The 21,870-nt window shown below is 38.1% G+C and overlaps 1 protein-coding gene and 1 long non-coding RNA gene across 2 annotated transcripts in view; one reads left to right on the forward strand and one right to left on the reverse strand.

Moving 5' to 3' along the window:
* The window catches only part of dab1b (DAB adaptor protein 1b), a 127,318-nt gene that overhangs the window by 92,987 nt on the left and 12,461 nt on the right, over positions 1 to 21,870 (forward strand). The window contains exons 15-20 of the mRNA XM_049482757.1: positions 7,468 to 7,829; positions 8,445 to 8,527; positions 18,036 to 18,084; positions 19,278 to 19,404; positions 20,560 to 20,710; positions 21,708 to 21,849. Coding sequence (XP_049338714.1) covers positions 7,468 to 7,829; positions 8,445 to 8,527; positions 18,036 to 18,084; positions 19,278 to 19,404; positions 20,560 to 20,710; positions 21,708 to 21,849 — 914 coding nt within the window. The remainder of the gene's footprint in view (positions 1 to 7,467; positions 7,830 to 8,444; positions 8,528 to 18,035; positions 18,085 to 19,277; positions 19,405 to 20,559; positions 20,711 to 21,707; positions 21,850 to 21,870) is intronic.
* LOC125803934 (uncharacterized) lies at positions 1,661 to 4,424 on the reverse strand. Its single transcript, XR_007440422.1, has 3 exons — positions 4,341 to 4,424; positions 2,579 to 2,677; positions 1,661 to 1,903 (listed from the first exon to the last, which is right to left on the reverse strand). It is a non-coding gene; the product is annotated as an uncharacterized LOC125803934 (long non-coding RNA).

The following is a 21,870-nucleotide window of genomic DNA, read 5'->3' on the forward strand; positions in this document are numbered from 1 at the left end:
TAAATGAAACTCCCTCAGTCTCCTGAGCAGCACTGCTGAATGTTTTCTGAATGAAACTGAATTAAACATGCTTGATTTGGTGGTGGCTGTGTGATTATGAGACACAGTTCAGTACATCGCGGATATGATCATGTACAATACTGAAATAAACAGCTGAAGATCTCAGTGATTTATCAGTCTACTCAGGCTTTAGTAGAGTTTAGTTTCGCAAAGATAAATAATCAATAAATAACAATGAATTCAGGACAGTTTGTGATGTTACAGTGAATGTATGATAGTCTGTGATGTCAAAAGCAATACAACATAGTTTTTAAAGCCACAATGAATGAGAATGATATAATCTCGGGCAGTGATGTTGTAGTGAATTCTGTATAGGCTGATATCAAAATGAATTGGGCACAGCCTGTACTGTTACACTGTATTTAAGACAGACTGTGATATCACAGTATATTCAATGCAGCCTAGAACACATTATATTCTCTCAATGAACATGAGATAGCCTGTGATGTCACAATAAATGTGAGACAGACTTTGATGTTCCAATGATTTCAGAATGAATTGAATAAATGAATTAGATGAGAGAGTTTATGATGTTACTGTCAGTTCAGAAAAGTTTTTGATGTCACAATAACTTCAGGACAGCCTCTGATGTAAAAGTTACAATACTGCAATGAGCTTGAGCAATTAGCAATTGGCAATTAGCCTGAAACACCACATTAAATGTAGGACAGCCTGTAATCTCACAATGAATTCAGCACAGCCGCAATTATTGTATGGCAATGAGCTTGAATTAGTCTGCGAGGTCACAATAAATGTAGTACAGCCTGCAAGGTCACAAGGTATTTGGCACAGTCTGTGATGTCACAATGAATTTGGGACAGCCTGTGATGTCATGATGAATACAAGACAGGCCATAATGTTTTTTTTAATAATTTGTTTAGGAATCCATGTGAGTTCGGGACAGTGTGTGATGTCACAATGAATTTGGGAAAGTCTGTGATGTCACAATGAATTTGGGAAAGTCTGTGATGTCACAATGAATTCGGGACAGCATGTGGTGTCATAATGAATTCGGGAAAGTGTGTGATTTCACAATGAATTTGGGACAGTCTGTGCCCACTGAGCAAAGACACGTCCAAAAGACGTCAAAGCAACGTCTTTGTTAGACGTTCAAAAGACGTCCACTGAAAAGCCAGAATGAAAGTTTTTGCGACGTCTTTTTTTAACGTCTTTTGAACGTCTGTTGCTGGCGTCCAGTGGACGTCAATAATAGACGTTTAAAAGACGTTAAAAAAAGACGTCGCAAAAACTTTCATTCTGGCTTTTCAGTGGACGTCTTTTGAACGTCTAACAAAGACGTTGCTTTGACGTCTTTTGGACGTGTCTAAACGTTTTCTATGGATGTCCAAAAAACGTCTTTATAGGGTTCAAAATGGAAGTTCAAACAATGTCATTTCTGACTTCTTTTCAATATCACTTACAGGCTTATGATCAGATACAGTTCAAAATCATGTATGAAATATTATGATATTTAAGAATTTATTATTGAAAACCATGTTTTGTTCGTCTCATCCTACTATTGTTCCAAGTATTTAATAACACCACTCTGATTTCAGTGCAGCCTTACAATTGGATATGCATGACTTAAAAAAATGACACATTTTATAAAATGAGAAATGTCTTTAATGAGGTTTAGGAAAACAATATTTGCATTTATGTATCAAAATGTAAACACCAACACCTTGTTTTTAAATGACAGAACAGAGTCCCATGGAACTTTAAATGAACTAAAAACAAACATGTCCTCCTCCTCCCTTCCTCCCAGGTGCATGTTTAAGATGGTCTGCTGCATGATGCTTTATTGCAGCCTCTATAGCTTCTTTATCCCACTTCATGACTGCCGCTGCAAGAGTTTTTAAAACAAAATTAAAAGATAACCAGAGTGGTCACATCATAGAATTCATGTTCATTTCTGTATGTGAAAACATCCAGATTTGCCCTGTCAAATATCAAGTGCTAATACTGCAAAGACCCATGTTGATTAATGGGGTGCACAGCAGCATACATGTGACTAAGTTAGATGGAGTTAACTTAAATCAATAAAGTGCATTCTGGAAAGGGACAAGACTGCAAAAAATGGTGACTTTCAATTAAGAGATACAGTCACAAATTGAAAGAACCCACATAGATACATCTGCCACTACAAAATAAAACAACTCAGACACAAAAATCTTTAAGATGTTTGAATAATAAGGTATTTCTTCCAAATATCTAATTATCCTATGGATTTAAATGAAAGTAATATATACCCTGCTTCAGTCTATATTAACATCATATCAAGTAGTCAAGGCTGATGTACATTTGTATAATATAGTTTGTCGCTTAATATTCTCATTCAACAAAACATTAACTTTCATTAATAAAATTCCATCAATTGAGCAATCAGTTGAGATTTTTGCTAAACCACTGACTTTACATTTAGAAAATGTTCATAATGAAAAAAAAGTTGAGGTACTAAATATGAATAGAAAAAGATGCTATTAAATATTTAAAAAAACATCAGGAAAATGCTGAATACCTCTTATTGCTTTATATGTTTGTTGTCTCCAGAGGCAGTTTATGCTTCTTCCCTTTCCCCTTCATATTGAACTTTGCCATCAACTGGTTGGTGAAGAGCCTAAAAAAAAAAACAGGTATTGCACCATTTAGATACTCCATGTGGGTATGTAACCTACAGCAACTGTAGCACTGGTGAGTATATTTGTTCTAGCACCCTATATTTTCGCAACCCTGCCACCTAGCGAAGTGGTCGTGGACCCGATGGATTACAGTCGGAATGTGAGTTCGGAAAGTAAATCAAGTTTTATAGCGGTGATATTTGGGTGAGATAAACCTTTATATCTGTAAGTAGTTAACTGAATTGGTAATATTTGGGTGAAATAAACCTTTAAATCTGTAAGTAGTTAAAGTGGTGATATTTGGGTGACAAACCTTTAAATCTGTAAGTAGTTAGCTAACGTGGTGATATTTGGGTGAAATAAGCCTTTAAATCTGTAAGTGGTGATATTATATTAAAAGGTGGCAGTGTCGCGAAGGGTCCTAGAGCTGCGGTCCTGAAACTGCAGTCTCCGGGTCTGCAGCTTTATACTCTATACTAAATTTCGTTCGGGATAAATAAAGTAGCTATCTCTTCTGGTCTGCTATCTGACAGACACAACGGGATTCAGCTGCCACACACACACACACACACACACACACACACTATTCCGTGACAGAGATTGAGGACAGCTATATAGAAAATATAGCATGCAGTAAGTTAACAGGTGAGATGGACTTGAATGAGATGGAGTGAATTTTGTGCCAAAAGTTTTACACAAAAAAATATAATCCACGATCAGAATTTTAAGAATCAAAAGGAAGTATATGTTGCAAATTCAAAAGAGAAAATATAGCAAAAAAATATTTTTAAATATACTTGGTTATTTTATTATTTTTTGCAGTTATTACAAAATTATTTCAGTTTGAATTTTGCCAGTTTTTGCTTTCATTTTTGTGTTTTTGTGGATTTTGCCGCTAAAGACTTTTGCTTCTGTAATCTCTCTTGCTTCTGCTTCAGGCTTTTGCTTCTGGATTTTTGACACACTGGTGTGGGTGTGGCTTAGAAGGAGGTGCTCCTCTTGAATCTCCATTGGTCAGCTTGAAGGCTCTGCCTGAACCCTCCATCTGACACTGACCACGCCCACCTGGCCTGCAGCTTCCAGCACTCTCCCAAACGCTATTAGCTATTTACTTATTCAATGAGCTAGTCAGTTAGCTATTTACCTATTCAGTGTGTTTGTGAGTTAGCTATTTACCTAGTCAGTGAGTTAGCTAACGCTAGTTACCTATTCAGTAAGTTAGTGAGTTAGCTATTTACCTAGTCAGTATTATTTTATTAGTAGTATTGCTGTTTTGTTTTAGGTTTGTTTGTTAATTTATTCCTAATTATTATTTATTTCTTTATTTAATAATTTCTTTTTTTATTGTTTATTATTTTATTTAATTATTGCTTCTTTAACAAAAGTTTTCTGCATTCCCTATTTGTTTTTTTTTGTTGCTACAGATATACCATAGATTAAATTGCTTGTACAACGTGGTTAAAATAAGGGAACAGTGGTAGAAGACACGTGGATATGGCATGGACGATAATGCGCTTAATATTGTCACTAGCTTAAATTATCGCGATTCGATAATATCGTTTATCGGCCCAAGGCTACTATTGGCGAACTGTCACAAGAATTGTAACAATGTCTGACTCGTTGTATGTGTATATTGTATGTGTTTCATACTGTGGAAAATACCTGTCAAGAATTTTGTGGACACAGTCTCTTACATCTTTCCCACCAATTCTTGCAAGTTGTAACACCTTGAAATGAAAGGGTGAAATTACTGGCAATGTTGAAAGAACAGTAGCTATAACACTTTTACTGACATATACCCAAATAATACTGATAAATGACACACAACGTATATCACTTGCAAATCATACCAGGTATTCAAAGGTTGGCTTGTCCTTGAGGCATTCCTCCTCCCTCTCAAACTCCTCCATTGTCTCCAGCTGCTTTATATTGGCAGATGAAAGAGTAGGCTCACTTCTTCCCACCCTTCTGACCTCTAAGTGGATATCCACCAATTTGGCCAAGACTTTTTTCTGAAACTCTGAAAACAAAGAGACGTTTGTGCTTGCATTCATGTTTTCGTCCCTCCACCTCTAAGCCTTCACCCCAATCCACTATCCCTCCTCCATTTCCATCCAGAAAGTCAATAGTGAGGCTCATTCACTATGGCGTTAACATCAGGTGTGTTTTGCCTGTGGCTGGGTTAAACAAAGGTAGAATTTGGGCACAAATATGAGGTAAAAAAATAACAGATCATCTCACATGACAGAACAGCACATAGCAATCCTTTCCATAACATTTAATTGAAGAGTAAGAGCAACCTTCATTAATATACAAGTCTACCTAGTCAGCTAAGACAATAATAAGCAACTACACACATGATCCTTTTATTGCCCTAAAACATTTTAAATTAATAACAAATTAATTAAACTGGGCTCTTTAGTAAGCACTTATTGAGCTCAGTGACCCTCTTTACCTTTCTACTGGTTGTTTACTGAGTCGGAGTGACTAGTATGGCTCTCTAACGCGCGAAATGGCGGCGAACGAGCACATGGCGACCGAAAGTGGGTAGCTAATGCTAGCGGAGGCTAGCTCGAGTGTCATGGTACTAGTGCCAGCCAGGCACTGAGTTAGAGCAGCTTTCATACGCGCGCGAAATGCGAGCTAATGCTAGCAGAGGTTATTAAATGCGAGCTAATGCTAAGTGGAGGTTATTAAATGCGAGCTAATGCTAAGTGGAGGTTATTAAATGCGCGCTAATGCTAAGTGGAGGTTATTAAATGCGCGCTAATGCTAAGTGGAGGTTATTAAATGCGAGCTAATGCTAAGTGGAGGTTATTAAATGCGAGCTAATGCTAAGTGGAGGTTATTAAATGCGAGCTAATGCTAAGTGGAGGTTATTAAATGCGAGCTAATGCTAGCGGAGGTTATTAAATGCGAGCTAATGCTAAGTGGAGGTTATTAAATGCGAGCTAATGCTAGCGGAGGTTAGTAAATGCGAGCTAATGCTAAGCAGAGGCTAGTAAATGCGAGCTAATGCTAAGCGGAGGCTAGTAAATGCGAGCTAATGCTAAGCGGAGGCTAGTAAATACGAGCTAATGCTAAGCGGAGACTAGTAAATGTGAGCGGAGGCTAGCTCGAGTGTCATGGTACTAGTGCCAGCCAGGCACTGAGTAAGCGCAGCTTTCATACGCGCGCAAAATGGCGGCGAACGAGCACATGGTGACCGAAAGTGGGTAGCTAATGCTAGCGGAGATTAGTAAATGCGAGCTAATGCTAAGCGGAGGCTAGTAAATGCGAGCTAATGCTAGCGGGACCCCCGTAGAGAGTAGCGCTGACCACGCGCGCGGTTAGCAGGCCACAGTAGTTAAGGCTAACAGAGACTGGGTATTCATCTCACACGAGGCCATAGCGGCTTATTTTCTCCACTTTAAATCCGTCTAAAATACACACATATACACAATCAGTCATCAGCACGTACAGTTTCATATATTATCCCACCTGAACACAGGATAGAAAGAGACTCAGAGACGGTGAGCTCCGGTTGAGTTCTCAGATTAAACTGAGAACTGCATCCCGTTGTCTGCCTAAGCCACGCTCTAAGTCCCGCCCCTTTGATCCTGCTCCCTCTACTTACTGCAGCGCCCTCTAGCGGGCCCGCCGGCGGGCCCGTACTGACTATGTAAATTAGAATGCTTAATATCGTCAAAAGTTCTAAACACACCGACCAACTAACTGACTCATATTCATTAGTACTACTTTAATTACCTGCATGCAAATTTACAGCCATCTAACAGTTACATGAAACCAGTCGCCAGAAATCTCCAACTGAATACAGCCTGTTTTTTCACAGTGTTTACATGAGGAACACGCCTCCCCGACAAAATAGCCTTATAAAATAGTATTAGTATGTAAAATAACATCAGATTATATTATAGAAAATTCACTTACTATCACAGCATCCACAATACAGCACTGAACCGCAGAAAAAATAGTCCTTTATTCGCCTGCTCACTCCTCCTCACAAACACGCGTTTAGTTGTCCTCTTCTAGATTCTGTGGTTTTTATTGGTCCACAAACCACTATTTTTCTTGAGTGATCGTCTTTTGAACCAATAGCGTGAGCGCTGGGTCACGCTGGTGTTCAGGGCTGTCCAATCAAATCAGGCCTTTCTCCAGCGTCACAAAAGTGATTGACACCTATTTCAACCAATAGTCCACCCTCAGACGAAAACACTGACACGTAATTTGCCCTGATTGGTCTCCTAATGGCTGGGGGAGGGGCATGCCAGTCCGTCAGGATGTGTTGCGCTGTCACCAAAATAAAAGCTCCAAACTCCATAGCGCACACAGCGCGCAAACATGATTTTATGTGTCATTTCATCAAAAAAAAAAAAAAAATTACTCTGAGATGGACTTAAATTAATTTATTTTAACACAAACAAACCAAAAAATATAAAACTGTTGTTTAGAGAGACAGATTTATCTCTGTTTTAGATCAGACCCTGAACCACCACACGTTCAAGATCAGTTCATCACAGTTTTCTTCACAGTTTCATGTTTTATTATTGTTACAATAAACGTTTTTGCATCATCACATTTTGTGTTTAATTTTTAAGCTACAATAATAGCATAGGACCACGAAATAACATCCGGACTCTGAGGAGACGTATATAGGACCTCCAGATAACATCCAGGACGTTTGTAGGACCTCCAGATAACATCCAGTGGACTTGATTAGTTGATTTTAATCAAATATTCCAGCAGTCAGATAGTGGACCCATCCTGCACGTCTTCTGACGTCCAACAGCTGTCCTACTCAGACGTTCAGATAGTGCACGCATCTTGCACGTCCAATGACGTCCAGTTGAGGTCCTACTTAGACGTTCAGATAGTGCACGCGTCTTGCACGTCCAATGACGTCCAGTTGAGGTCCTACTTAGACGTTCAGATAGTGCACGCGTCTTGCACGTCCAATGACGTCCAGTTGAGGTCCTACTCAGACGTTCAGATAGTGCACGCGTCTTGCACGTCCAATGACGTCCAGTTGAGGTCCTACTTAGACGTTCAGATAGTGCACGCGTCTTGCACGTCCAATGACGTCCAGTTGAGGTCCTACTTAGACGTTCAGATAGTGCACGCGTCTTGCACGTCCAATGACGTCCAGTTGAGGTCCTAGTCAGACGTGCAGATATTGAACCTATTTTGTACGTCCACCAGACGTGCAAAAGTGGGTCTGGACTGACCGACGTGATACAGACATAATTTGAACGTCTCTCTGACGTCGCATGTTTGCTGGGTGATGTCACAATGAATTTGAGATGGTCTTTGATGTCACAATAAATTTAGGATTGTCTGTTCAGGACAGTCTGTGATGTCAGAATAACAGCGGGACAGATGACCTTTTGTCCCTGGCTGCTGACTCAGGATCAGTTTCTGAAGACTGATCTGAACACCTGTGTAGTGTAGTGCAGTGAGAGCAGTGAGAGCAGTGGTTGCGGTGCTGCAGAGTATAAAGTGTTTATCAGCGTCTGCAGTGCTGTAAAACTCAGAGCTGTAAACCTACTGCCCCCTGCAGGCCAGGAGCGGCACTGCGGTGCTGCGTCTGTCCTCCAGAAAAAAGCGGAGCAGCTTAGCGACGCAGAACGTGATTAGTTTCATCTGTGGAGCGTGAAGAATGTGTATGTGACTAAGCCCGGGCCTTGGAGTGTGTGTGTATGTGTAAGTGTGTGTGTGTGTGTGTGTTATTTTTGGGCTCTAATGCTGTGGTTTTAATCTCATCCGCAGGAAACGGCTGCCCACTCTGCGTGGAGAAGCGGCGGGAAGAATACGGGATCCAGAGAGCCGAAAACCAGAGAGCGAGCGGCCGAGTGACTGCCTGTGTTTCTGCAGAACTCACACTCACGCCAGAATAGTGAACACAGAGTCTAACACTGTAACAGTAGAACATGCCAGGCATGACGTGTGATACAGATCTTTTATTACATTTTCATTTTAATAATGAAGACTGCGTCGGACAGACAGACAGACTGACAAGTCCTCGGATGGTCCAACGGACGCGTGTTGGAAATATTAAAAAAAAAATAGAGCCGCTCAAATCGAGAATTTTACGTATTTTAGGCAAAAAGATTTATTTTTGATTGAATTTGAGGTGCTCGTGATTCAATGGGCCATATAAAAACCGGAGCTCAGAAGCTTTGAATGATACATTCAGAGTTCAGAAGAATTAATGGCTCCCTACATAGTGCACTTGGCTCCAGCACCCTACATAGTGCACTACCCATCAAACTGGGACTCGCCCATGGACGTTTCCAGCAGTTCCTCCCGATCCTCATCAGCAGACTTGGTTCTCCAGGACAGTGGAAACTGACTGACCAACCAAATGCAACACTGAGCAAATTTTAACAAGATATTTTGCTGTTGTTTTCTTTGTTTTTGTTTTTCTCTAAAAAAACGATTGATACAACGTTGATACTGTGGTTCCTGCGGTCACGCTGAGCTTTTTTGAAACATAACTGTGTGTTTAACTTTCTTACGATGACCATCTGATCTGCATGGTTTCGCCAAAAGAGACTTTAATACAGAAAAAAAATAAAGAATCACTAGCTTTTCTACGACAAGCAATTTAAAAGAGAAGATTTTAAAAGATTTTCTAAAGCCTGTAGAGATCTGCGGTTCGGTCGACCCCTGTGTGTTTTTACGATGAAAAGATGTGGGAATTCCTCTTTGCCAAATATTGTTCTGGATTTGATGTGGAACCTTTGTGCCACAGGATGTATCGCAGCTTAATTTGTACTTAAGTCTGGGAATCGCAATCCAGTACAGAATTACAGCACTGTGACCAGGTTTACAGCCAATAATCACATTATTATAACAGACTATTGCAGCACTAAGAAACTCACTATCCTGTTAGATGCAGCTAAACATTTTAAGAACTTCCTACCCGAGCAACCACCTTGCAAACCATAGCAACAGCCTAACAACCACCTAGCAACACCCCAGCAAACCTATAGCTGTAGCAGTAGCATCAAGCGTTCACTTAGCAGCTCCGTAACAACCACCTGGGATGCCACGGCTGCCATAGATGGCACCTAGCAACACAAAAGCATCACCTAGCATTCATCTAACAACATAAGAGCTTTATACCACTTGCTATAACAGCATAGCAACCCCTTAACAATATCATAGCAAACACATAGCAACAGCATAGCAAACACTTAGCAACACAACATAGCAACCCCTTGACTATACCATAGCAATCACTTAGCAACAGCCCAGCAACCACCTAGCAACACCCCAGCAAACCTATAGCTGTAGCAGTAGCATCAAGCGTTCACTAAGCAGCGCCGTACCAACCACCTGGGATGCCACGGCTGCCATAGATGTCACCTAGCAACACAAAAGCATCACCTAGCATCCATCTAACAACATAAGAGCTTTATAGCACTTAGCATCTGCATAGCAACCACTTAACAACACCACAGCAAACACTTAGCAACAGCATAGCAACCCCATAACAACACCATAGCAAACACATAGCAATAGCATAGCAAACACTTAGCAACACAGCATAGCAACGCCTTGACTATACCATAGCAAACACTTAGCAGCAGCCCAGAAACCACCTAGCAACACCCCAGCAAACCTATAGCTGTAGCTGTAGCATCAAGCGTTCACTTAGCAGCGCCGTACCAACCACCTGGGATGCCACGGCTGCCATAGATGTCACCTAGCAACACAAAAGCATCACCTAGCATCCATCTAACAACATAAGAGCTTTATAGCACTTAGCAACAGTATAGCAACCACTTAACAACACCACAGTAAATACTTATCAACAGCATAGCAACCCCATAACAACACCATAGCAATAGCATAGCAAACACTTAGCAACCCCTTGACAACACCATAGCAAACACATAGCGACAGCTTAGTAACTCCTTAACTATATCCTAGTAAACACTTAGCAACACAGCATAGCAACCCCATAACAATATTATAGCAAACACGTAGCAACACCATAACAAACCCTTAACAATATCATAGCAAACACGTAGCAACACCATAACAAACCCTTAACAATATCATAGCAAACACTTAGCAACACCATAGCAACCCCTTGAAAATACCATAGCAAACACCTACCAACACAGCATAGCAACTCCTTAACAACACCATATCAAACACTTAGCAACAGCTTAGTAACTCCTTAACTATATCCTAGCAAACACTTAGCAACACCATAGCAACCCCTTAGCAATATCATCAACACATATCAAACAGTTAGCAACAATTCATTTCTGGTCCTATCTGGTAAAAATGACTGTATTTCTTAATATTGCAATATATATATATTTTTTTTCTGCAATAAATATTGCAATGTCAGATTTTCCAAATTTTGCCCAGCACCATTCTAGCCAGCCAATCACAACCTGACCTTATACTGTACCTCGAGAAATAAGCCGACAGAAGTGCTCTGATTGGTTGTTCTTTCTCCTGAAGTACAAAATTAGACTGTGATCTTCCTGTGGTTTCAAAAGCAATACCATCATTTCATTACTGATCATCTCAGTGTCTCTCGTGATTCTGTTTCCTGTGTAAATCTCTCACAATGTCACGATGACTCTACAGCCCAGCTCAGCCCAGCACAGCACAGCACAGCTCAGCACAGCTTCTATACATTAAACTTCTGCTCGACTGATGAACCGTATAGACCAGGGTCACAGTGCTTGCTTTTAATGGAGAGTGTAATACTAGTAGTTCAGAGTGTGGAATATCTGCTAGGCTTAAAGGAATACTCCAGTGTTTTTCAATTAACCTGCACATTTCTGCTACAAATAAACCTGTGAACCTGTAAACTTCAAGCTCCAACATTAATTTTTTTTAGTTCTGAAGTATAATCCAGTGTCTGAGGAGAGCTCTGTGTCTTCTCCGAGTTTCCCCGAGCCTCATATCAACACTTGTGCTTTAAACAATGTTTTGAATCATTGATTCGAATTTGCACTCGATTCGTGATCCGATTCACTCAAAGAGTCGAATCCATCCTCAACTCATCGTGTTCCTCAAGTTCCTCAAAGCATCTAAACACCACACAGATCACATGATCTTCACAGAATATCAGATTTTAATAGCAGATTTTAAAGTTTAAATGCCTCCCAGCTTTTAGTTGGGTTTATAAGTGGTTTACAAAGGAGTTTATTAATGGTTATTAATTAGGTTATAAACAATTAACAAACAGTTACAACACATGAATAGAACAGGCTACAGTAGGCTGTTGTGTGCCAAATAGTAATTCCACATTCGTTTATACTGTTAAACATCAGATCTTATTAGATGCTTTTCTTTTTAACATTTCTGTTAATAACTTTATTTATTAAGCTATAATAACATATTAAACAGCTAAACTGACTTTCTATATTTTTATATTAGATGTTATTATAAGATATTTATAAGATGTTAAAAAAGTTCTTTCTATTTATGTGTTGTAAGTGTTTATTCATGTTTTATTAAAGTATTTACAACTTAATGTATCACCTTTAATAAACTCTACTCTAATAAACTATTTATAAACCCTTTATAAAGAAGCCTCATTTAAAAGTGATACCGAAGGTGCTCATTAGAAAGGCTGTCCACACATGTTTTGTGTGCTTTGACACTTTTATCTCTCTTTTTATCTTATGTTTGACCCTCGTTTTTATGTATTTATGCTCAGACTACATTATTAATGATACGTGATTTAGAATTGGGACGCAGCCTTTGTTCGTTCTCAGCAGGTTAAAGAACTATCTGGAGTATTGCTTTAAAGATGAACCCCTGTGTTTTAAGGGCTACAGTTTATCTGCACTGAAAGATCAGTCGCTCTCAGTCTGAGATTATCTGATATTGTTTGATCTGTTTAAATTGTTTTGTCATGTTTCTTTTTGAAGAGTAGTGAAGTGATGACACGCCCCTTTCTCTCATCAGCAGATCCGGACTTGTGACTGAAGCATCGTTTTAACTGGTTTTACTGGTGTCGTGTTCAGAAGGCTGAACTCAGTCTGACTTTGCGTTTTTTTGCCTTATGTTGCAATATAGTTGTGAAAAACAATGGATGCATGTTTTTTTGTTGGTTTGTCTCTTTTGTCTCTTTTTCTTTTGTAAGAACAGTATTAATTTTCAGTTTTTTAATAAGGAGTTTATGCACCATGTTGTTATCTGCATTAGCCCCATACTGTGAGAAAGGCTACGTTCATGCAGCAGATAAAAAGTGGCCCAAATCTGATTTTATCACCTTAAAATCTGATTTTATGATTTTGCATTATTGTTATAATGTGATTTATAGCTGACATTGGTCTGAACAGGTCATGCTTCTAAACTGATGCTCGTGTTTTAAAGATTAGCGCTTCACGTGAAGTTTCGGTTTCATCTTCAGCATCCAAAATCACAGGAGCATCACATCAAACTATCGAGTTAAACTGTTAAAACTCGAAAATAAACATATCTGCAGTCTATATTTAAGCTTTATTTAAAAAAAATTTAACCTTTTAAATTATTTTTATTTAATGTTGCAGCAGTTCCCTCCTGTGGTCAGGATTTAGGCTGAAACTGCAACAATTCAATTGGTTTATATTTGCTTTTTACTATATACTTTATGGAATCTTACTGAATATAAATGGAATAAATTGTGCAGTACATGTTTGTATAGATGAAGTTCAAACATTCATCAAATATTTTTATTAAAATGCATAGTCATATTAAGAAAACAATAATTTAGTTTTTTTTTTTACATAATTCAATAAAAGACCAATAATCAAATTATAAATACTGAAACATACAGTATACTTTCAAAAAATAAAAGAAACAAACCATATTATTTTCACACAGTAAACACAGTAAATCCAGCAAAGAAGAGGCAAAGGCAAAAGAGTAGTCAAAAATACACAAATTAATAAGCAATTAAAGAGGGCAAAGGAAGAGTCGAGAATTGGAAACAAAAACAAGTCAGTAACAAAGGCAATAAACAAAGGAAACACCTCATAGAAGAGCTAGATAACTAGATTTAAGGACAGAACAGAGGAGTGTTTATAGTAGACAGTCCAGGTGGAAACAATCAGAAACTGGGGGAGTGGGAACATTGAACACTCACATATAATTAGTCAGCAAAGTCCATGCTGGGAAGTGGAGTCTTTGTAGAGTAGTTCAGTTGAGTCCAGAGCAGACAGACTGACATCATCAGGACTGACAAATATACAGCTCTGGAAAAAAATAAGAGACCATTTAAAAATGATGATTTTCTTTGAAAACCTCTGGAATATAATCAAGAGGAAGATGGATGATCACAAACCATCAAACCACCAAACTGAACTGCTTGATTTTTTGCACCAGGAGTAAAGCAGCATAAAGTTATCCAAAAGCAGTGTGTAAGACTGGTGGAGGAGAACATACCAAAATGCATGAAAACTGTGATTAAAAACAGGGTTATTCCACCAAATATTGATTTCTGAAAATATGAACTTGTTTTCTTTGCATTATTTGAGGTGTTATTTCAGCCATTTCTCATATTTCCCATATTCTGCAGATAAATGTTCTAAATGACAATATTATTATTTGGAATTTGGGAGAAATGTTGTCTGTAGTTTATAGAATAAAACAACAATGTTCATTTTATTCGAACATAAACCTATAAATAACAAAATCAGAGAAACTGATTCAGAAACTGAAGTGGTCTCTGTGGTCTTTTCCAGAGCTTTAGATATTATAGATATTTCGCTAATGTACTTAAATGTATGTATATATATATATAAAAAACATATTTCTTTAAAGGAACTTTCATTTTCAATTCATTTTTCAATTTAATATTAAAGAAAAAGATTTCTGTACCACATAAAAGTGAATCAAAATTTACCCTCACATACCCTCACATGAGATTTGGGCCAGTTTTTCCTGCAGTGTGAACTCTCAGCCTAAGAGTCCTTAACTCGTTTAGCTCATTCACTGTTGCTGAATTCATCTTAGAATTAACAGAGCTCGTAGTTCAATTAAAATAATGCAAATGTTGTGAATCAGAGACTTTTCTATACAGCAGAGAGGCAGATTTACACTACAGATATACATTCAGTACATACTGAACTCCGCCAGTGCAGCTTATACACCTTATACCTGTTAACCACAACACAGCTGAGAGAAAATCAATTCAAAACTGTATTAAACTTTTATTTACATGCTGTAAGTGTCAATAACAGTCTATGAGATGCCTTTAGTTTTGTCATTTTAAAGCCGTTTAATATTGTATATATGTTCAGGTATAAGTACAGGTGTATAATCTGCACTGGCTGAAATTATTATTGAGTAAATCTGCTGTTTTCACTTGTAATTCTGCCTCAAATAAAATGTTTTAAGATTTCCAGAATCTTCTGTCTCACTGTGTCTCTGTTCCTTGGACTCCCATTGGCTGCATGGCTTTTGTCACCCAAGTGTCTACATACAACATATAAGCGCTATACATAAAGTAAAGCATATTAACATATATATATATATATATTTTTTTTTTTTTCCCGTACCATCTAGTGGTCAAATGACAACATTACACTCAATTAAAATATTAAAATAAAAAAATTAATAAAAATATATGTCCCCATGTACCTCCTGTACAAAGACAGTTACATTTTTATGAATAAATGAATTAAATTATTCTGTACTCAGAACTTTTTCTCAGTGGATCGATTGAGCAATTCTATTCATCTCGTTTTTTTTTTCTCTGAGTGAATAATTGCTTTTTTACTGTTTGCTGTTGCTGTTTTTTTCCGTTATCAAGTTTTTTATTGAAAGTTTAACAGATAACAGATAAGTAACAAAAACAGACAATCTTCCTCAAAATTTTCCTCAATCTCTTTTAAATCCCCTCCACCTTACCCACAACCATCCATCCCCACCCACTCGCTGTTGTTTTTCTATTTTACTCGAATAAAAACTCTCATACAGTGAGGAACAGCAGCAGGAGCTCCTCAGATAAAGCGCTGTTCCCGTACCCTTAAATTTCGTAACTAATCGCAAGCCAAAGCTGGGTCTATATACTAATATTTATTTTGTTCATGTAGTAAGTTAAAAGTGTTAAAGGAACCAAAAGCATTTAGGTGTTCTTATCTAGGGAGCTGTTAACTTGCAGTTTCTGGCTCTTCCTTTCCTGGGGTGGTCCTGATGTGTGCCAGTTCCATCATTATAATGTTTTTGATGATCTTTGCGGTGACTGCACTTGAGGATACTTTCAAATTTCTTAAAATGTTTCGGGTTGACTGACCTTCACTTTTTAAAAGTATTTCTCTCTTTACTTAGTTCTTGTCATAATATGGATTAAAACAGTGATTCTCAACTGGTGGATGGATGGATAGATAGATAGATAGACAGACAGACAGACAGAGAGAGAGAGAGATAGATGGAAGTCAATGTATAAAGAGTTTATTTCATGTATGTAATAAGGAAGTTCAACTTATATGTAGCGCCTTTTTTAGGATATTACACACAACTATTTATACTCAACAATTATCCACACACATCGGTGAGAAGCGGCAGCCAATAGCGCACAGCGTACTCTCAACCGGAAACAACTGTCCAGCTGGAGGACTGCATCGGACCTGAATTTCAGCTCATTTTGAAGAGTTTCTATTGGTCTGTTCATCAAGAAATTGTGGCACAGTGTAAGGGTGTTTGGACAGTTTGTCTGTTCAAACTAAAAATCAACAAAAATGGAGATACTTGTTTTTCATTGGACAGTGACAATATACACGAATATATAAATACAAACAATACAAAGCTATACAAAGTGTGGAAGTGATCTAACCGTAGATATGAGGTACTACAGAAATACAGAATAAATAAGGTAAAATCGAAAGCAGGTATCAGCAGATACAACTGTACTGAATGTAAACCTGTGGAAATATTATATTAAAGTAAATATTATTATTTTAATATTATATAAGTAAAGTGTAAATAGTGTCCAGGATTGTTGTACAGTGAGTGATTATAGTACTGATAAAATAATAAATCTGCACTGGCTGAATAATAAACATATGAGACTCTTTTAAGTTACTATTTGAAAAAAGTATGTGTATATATATATATATATATATATATATATATATATATATATATATATATATATATATATATATATATATATATATATATATATATATATTCACTTTGATGAGAAAAACACAGGAGACAATAAGGTCAGAACAGTTATTGTGGCAGGTCTGGATAGAATGGTATGTTCAGTAATACTGTATTTATGGGTGAATATCGCCACCTGCTGTTTATATTTAGTGGCACTTAAAACAACTGAGGATCACATTCAGTTATTCAGTCAGATATTTATTATCGCTGAGTGGTTAGAGCTACAGAAAACAGGTCTAACAGGGGTATTATTATTATTATTATTATTATTATTATTATTATTATTATTATTATTATTATTATTATTATTATTATTATTATTGGAAGTGTTAATACAAGAGTGTTAGTGGGTGCACCTTAAAGTAGCAGAATGCAAAAAATCCATTGGCAAAAACTACACAAAAAAGTAAATTAAGACATATATGCTTTTATTATTTTAAGCAAAAAAATCTGCCAATAGGGTAAGCACATTTTTCATAGTAAGATTTATTTTAAAAAAAGCAATCACAAAGTTGCAAAATAATGCAAAGTAAGATTTAAATCAAGCAAAAATCACAGATTTTTTTGCCTTAAATATGAAAACAAGCATTGGAACAAGGTGATTGCTTGCTTTTTCTGCTTATTTTGAGTCAAATTACTCAAAATAAGTAAAAAAAACAAATTAGACTGATTAAGGTCATTATTTCTAAAATAATGAAAATATTCTAGCACTTACACAATGCTTATTAATACAAAAAGTCTTATCATTGAAAGTTTTTTGCATTAAAATATAAAATTGAGAAAATCTCTTGCTAAGATTTCGTTTTTTGCAGTGTGTCGGGCATGAGGTTCATCTATAAACAGGGATTATTGATTAGATTAGTCAGCTCTGACGGGAATCTCCAGCCTCTAAACTCTTACATCATCACTGCTTACCTGTGTGATTTAGATTAGTATTAAATAGACAGATCATCATTTTTATTCATTTTATTTGAATTAATATTATTATTATTATTACACTGAATTCCTTAATTCAGCTGAGTGAACTTTATACTGAACATGATTCATCCAGCTACTGAAAAACACACTGAATTTAAAGAGCTTCTGGACGAGGTTTGAACTTTACGTTGTATTGATCTGTGTGTGTGTGTGTGTGTGTGTGTGTGTGTGTGTGTGTTTACACTCAGCAGTGTGTGAGATAAAGCAGTGGTGGGTTCTGTAGCTGGTTCGGTTGTGTTCTCTGGTGAGGAGGATCAGCGATGGCTCAGAGTCTAACACTGCATGTGTTCTTTATATGGTGAGTCTGAATTTATGAATTTACACCTATTCTGTGTTTTTTTCATTATTTTAAAATGTTCTGCATTGTAGATTAAATACTAAACTCATCCAAACTATAAAGAAAAAACATATGAGATCATTAATTAAAGAAAAAAGTGGTAAATCAGAATATTTTACATTCTTCAAAGTAGCTCCTCTTGCTCTTGGCTGGATTTTCTTAAGCCCTATCCGGACGAGATTAGTTTCTCAGGAGGTCCTGAGGTTATTTTCTCTTTTTTTGGGGTCCTCTGTGATTTTAGTCCTGTCCAGAAAGACCATGTTCATATGTTACTCCTCTGAGAAAAAGTACGTCCTTTGAGAAAATTACAGGCTGAATTATCTACTGTTTCATCACCTCACGTTTAATAAAATAGATATTTGTCCACTGCCGCGTTTCCACGGAGATCCACGTAAACACAACAGCGATTGGAAATGGAGGAGCTACTGAACACGATGTCATGTGCACCAGAAATCATAAAACTCACTGATCCTCCTGATTTTTCAATTGCAGTCCAGATGCAGGAGTTTTATCACTTAGTAGAAGTGTGAAATCCCATTCAGATTTCTTTATGAGGTTCAGTTAACAGCTGTGCTGAACTCATCAAGAGTTAATTACTTGAATTTTTTGTCTCTTAATAAAGTGTTTGAGAGCATCAGTTAAAGTAAAGTAGTGAAGAGGTAGAGTTACAGGTATACAGTGAAAAGTGAATATTTGTTCTAATCCTTATTATGAGAAGCAAGAACTACTCAACTAAACTAAGTAAAGAAAGTATCCTGAAGTGTAGTTGCATAGGCCATCAAATACATTACGATGATGAAACTGGCTCTCATCAGGACCACCCCAGAAAAGAAAGAGCAAGAGTTCCCTCTGTTGTGTTTCAAATGACTTGGGCCCTTCTGATCCCACATGGCAAGGATCTGTTCCCATACAAGGACATTGTTTTTTGTAAAAAAAAAAAAAAAAAATACGTTTTTAAACTTTTTAGGTCCTACTAATCACAAATACAGTAGCTAGGAAAAGTCCAGGTCTCAGGAGGTTTAAAACCGAAATATGGTAGCCCCAATTCCAGAGAAATGTGGTGATTTTGAATGTGTTTTAGTCCTCTGTAATAAATAAATAAATAAAACAGAGCAGAGCAGATTATTGATGTATTTTATTAATATCTGGTTCAGTCTGGCTGTAGTGGTGGGTGGTGATCTGGAGGACCGAGCTCAGCTGAAGCCTCCTCTGGACCCGGTGGACTGCGCTCTGTCTGAGTGGTCTTCATGGACACGCTGTGACCCCTGCCTCAAAAAAAGGGTGAGTACTCACTATTTCACCAGCATTTACACTAATGACCACTTAAAAAATAAAACTTCCATTCAGTTCATATTAAATCACCCACCTAGCACTGCTGGAGCAGCATTAGCATTAGCCACTAACTGAGCTTCGCACTAAAGCTTTCGATGTTCAGAGGTGAATATTATCAGCCTGTAGCCTGCTGCTAACCGCAGCTAGCACTGCTGGAGCAGTATTAGCATTAGCCGCTAACCCCGCTAAGCACTAGCACTTTCGCTGTTCGGAGGTGAGTATTATCATGTTCATTGTGTTAGCTACGTGGGAAAGACCGCTAGCTAATCTCGCACTGGCTTACCAGAACATTCAGGGTTACACAGAGTAGCTGCTAATGCTAATGTTGTGCCTTAGAGGAATTCTGAAAATCTAAGCTTACTGTAAATAAACAGAAGCGCTTTACTCACCCAAACAAAACGTTTTTTAAAGGAGAGAAATCTCGTTTGATTTTAAAAGACAATGTTTTATTTAAGAATTACAGTTTTGTTTACTTAGCATAGCTAAGCTTTACTTAATGAAGTTCCAGTTCCACCACCACCCAGCGACGAGACCCACTGAATTAGAAGGAAAACATGGAGACACCCCTGTTCCTTACTAGTGTCTCATGATGCGCTTTATAATCTGGTGCATTTTACAGTGCGAAAAATACGGTATGTGGAATATGAATGAGATACTGATGTGGACACTGATCATAAAGTAGCTAACTATGCTAACCAAACATTTCAAAAGCAAGTTAAACCTTTGCTGTCGCTAGCTAGTGAGCTTACTGTATTTCCACCACCTTCCAAAAAAGGGAGCTGTGTCTGTGGTTGAAGGAGCTACATTTAAAACTTCCACCCAAACTACCAAATATCTGCTCTTACCATTCTGTGGAGGGAAATTCTGTTAAGGCTCCAGTGCTATAGAGCTGTAAAACACACCAGTTCCAAAACCCCCAAACTGTTACATCACAGTGTTGGTTCATAATATTTGCATCCCTACATTTGAATAAACCCCGAAGCAGGAAAATATAGTGTTGTTGATACTGGAGAGCAGCTCATCACCGCCTGTTGCTAGCCGTGTAACATCTAACTTGTTTTGATAGTAGGTATGATAGTAGAATATTATCTCTCTCTCTCCCAGTTTCGCTTTGCTAAGCTGGTGCAGCCATCTCAGTTTGGTGGGGAACCGTGTCACGAAGTTGGTCGTCAGGAGGAGTCCTGTACCCCGCCGCCTCGCTACAGCTGTCAGAGCAAAAGCCCACCATGCCAGGGCTTCGTCTGCACCAGTACAGGTCACTCATACACACCACAGCTACGCGAAAACTCTCGCAACACCTGAGCAACCACCTCGGATGCTATTGCAGCAGCCTAGAAACCACCTAGCAACATTGTGCCAACTGCCTTAAATACAATTGCAAACCCTTGAAGCACCTATAGTATGCTATACGCAACCTCTCAGCATCCACCTAGCAACATCATAGCAGCCACTTGGCAACGTTATTGCAACTGCTTAAATTACAATTGCGATTACCTCTCCACACTGTAGCATCCATCTAGCTTCCACCTAGCTACACCCTAGCAACCGTTAAGCAACATCACATCATCAAACATTAAACAACACTGTAGCAACCACTCAGCAACACCATAGCAACCACCTCAGCATTAAAATCATTGCAACTGCCTGAAATATCAAAGCAGTCACCTCTCTACACTGTAGCACCCATCTAGCGTCCACCTAGCTACACCCTAACAACTGGTTAGCAACATCACATCATCAAACATTAAACAACACCGTAGCAACCACTCAGCAACACCATAGCAACCACCTCAGCATTAAAATCATTGCAACTGCCTGAAATATCATAGCAGACACCTCTTCACACTTTTAAGCACTTGGCATTGTTTTATTATTGTCCTGTCTCCACCCTAGCCCCGCCCTAGCCATTAGTGTTGTCACCTTGTGTCTTTCATTGTAACCCCGCCCTCTCGTTACCGGTCCCAGGTGTTCTTCACCCTCCTCTTGTATTTATGCCCCTTTGTTTCAGTCTTTTGTGTGCCGTGTATTTTTTTTTTGTATGTTTTGAGTGCTTCTGTCAGGTCTGTAGGGTTTTGTTCTTCTTTTTATATGATTTTTGATTTCTTTGTACATTTTAATCTGGTTTTGCTTGTCTAGTTTTAGGTTTTCTTTTTCTTGTTTATTTGCTCTACATTTTGTTTAATGAATTGATACCTGCATTTATTATTCTTACGTATGATTTACTGTGTGTGTGTGTGTGTGTGTGTGTGTAGGCCGCTGTGTGCTGGAGGGGCTGCGCTGTAACGGTGATGATGACTGTGGTGACGGGTCTGATGAGCTGGGATGTAAGAAGGTGTTCAAAGCCTGCAACCAGCCAACCGAAGAGTACTATGGCATTGAGAACCTCGCCAAGGGGTGTGTGTGTGTGTGTGTGTG

Source organism: Astyanax mexicanus, chromosome 8 (genome assembly GCF_023375975.1).
Source record: "Astyanax mexicanus isolate ESR-SI-001 chromosome 8, AstMex3_surface, whole genome shotgun sequence".
NCBI lineage: Eukaryota > Metazoa > Chordata > Actinopteri > Characiformes > Acestrorhamphidae > Astyanax > Astyanax mexicanus.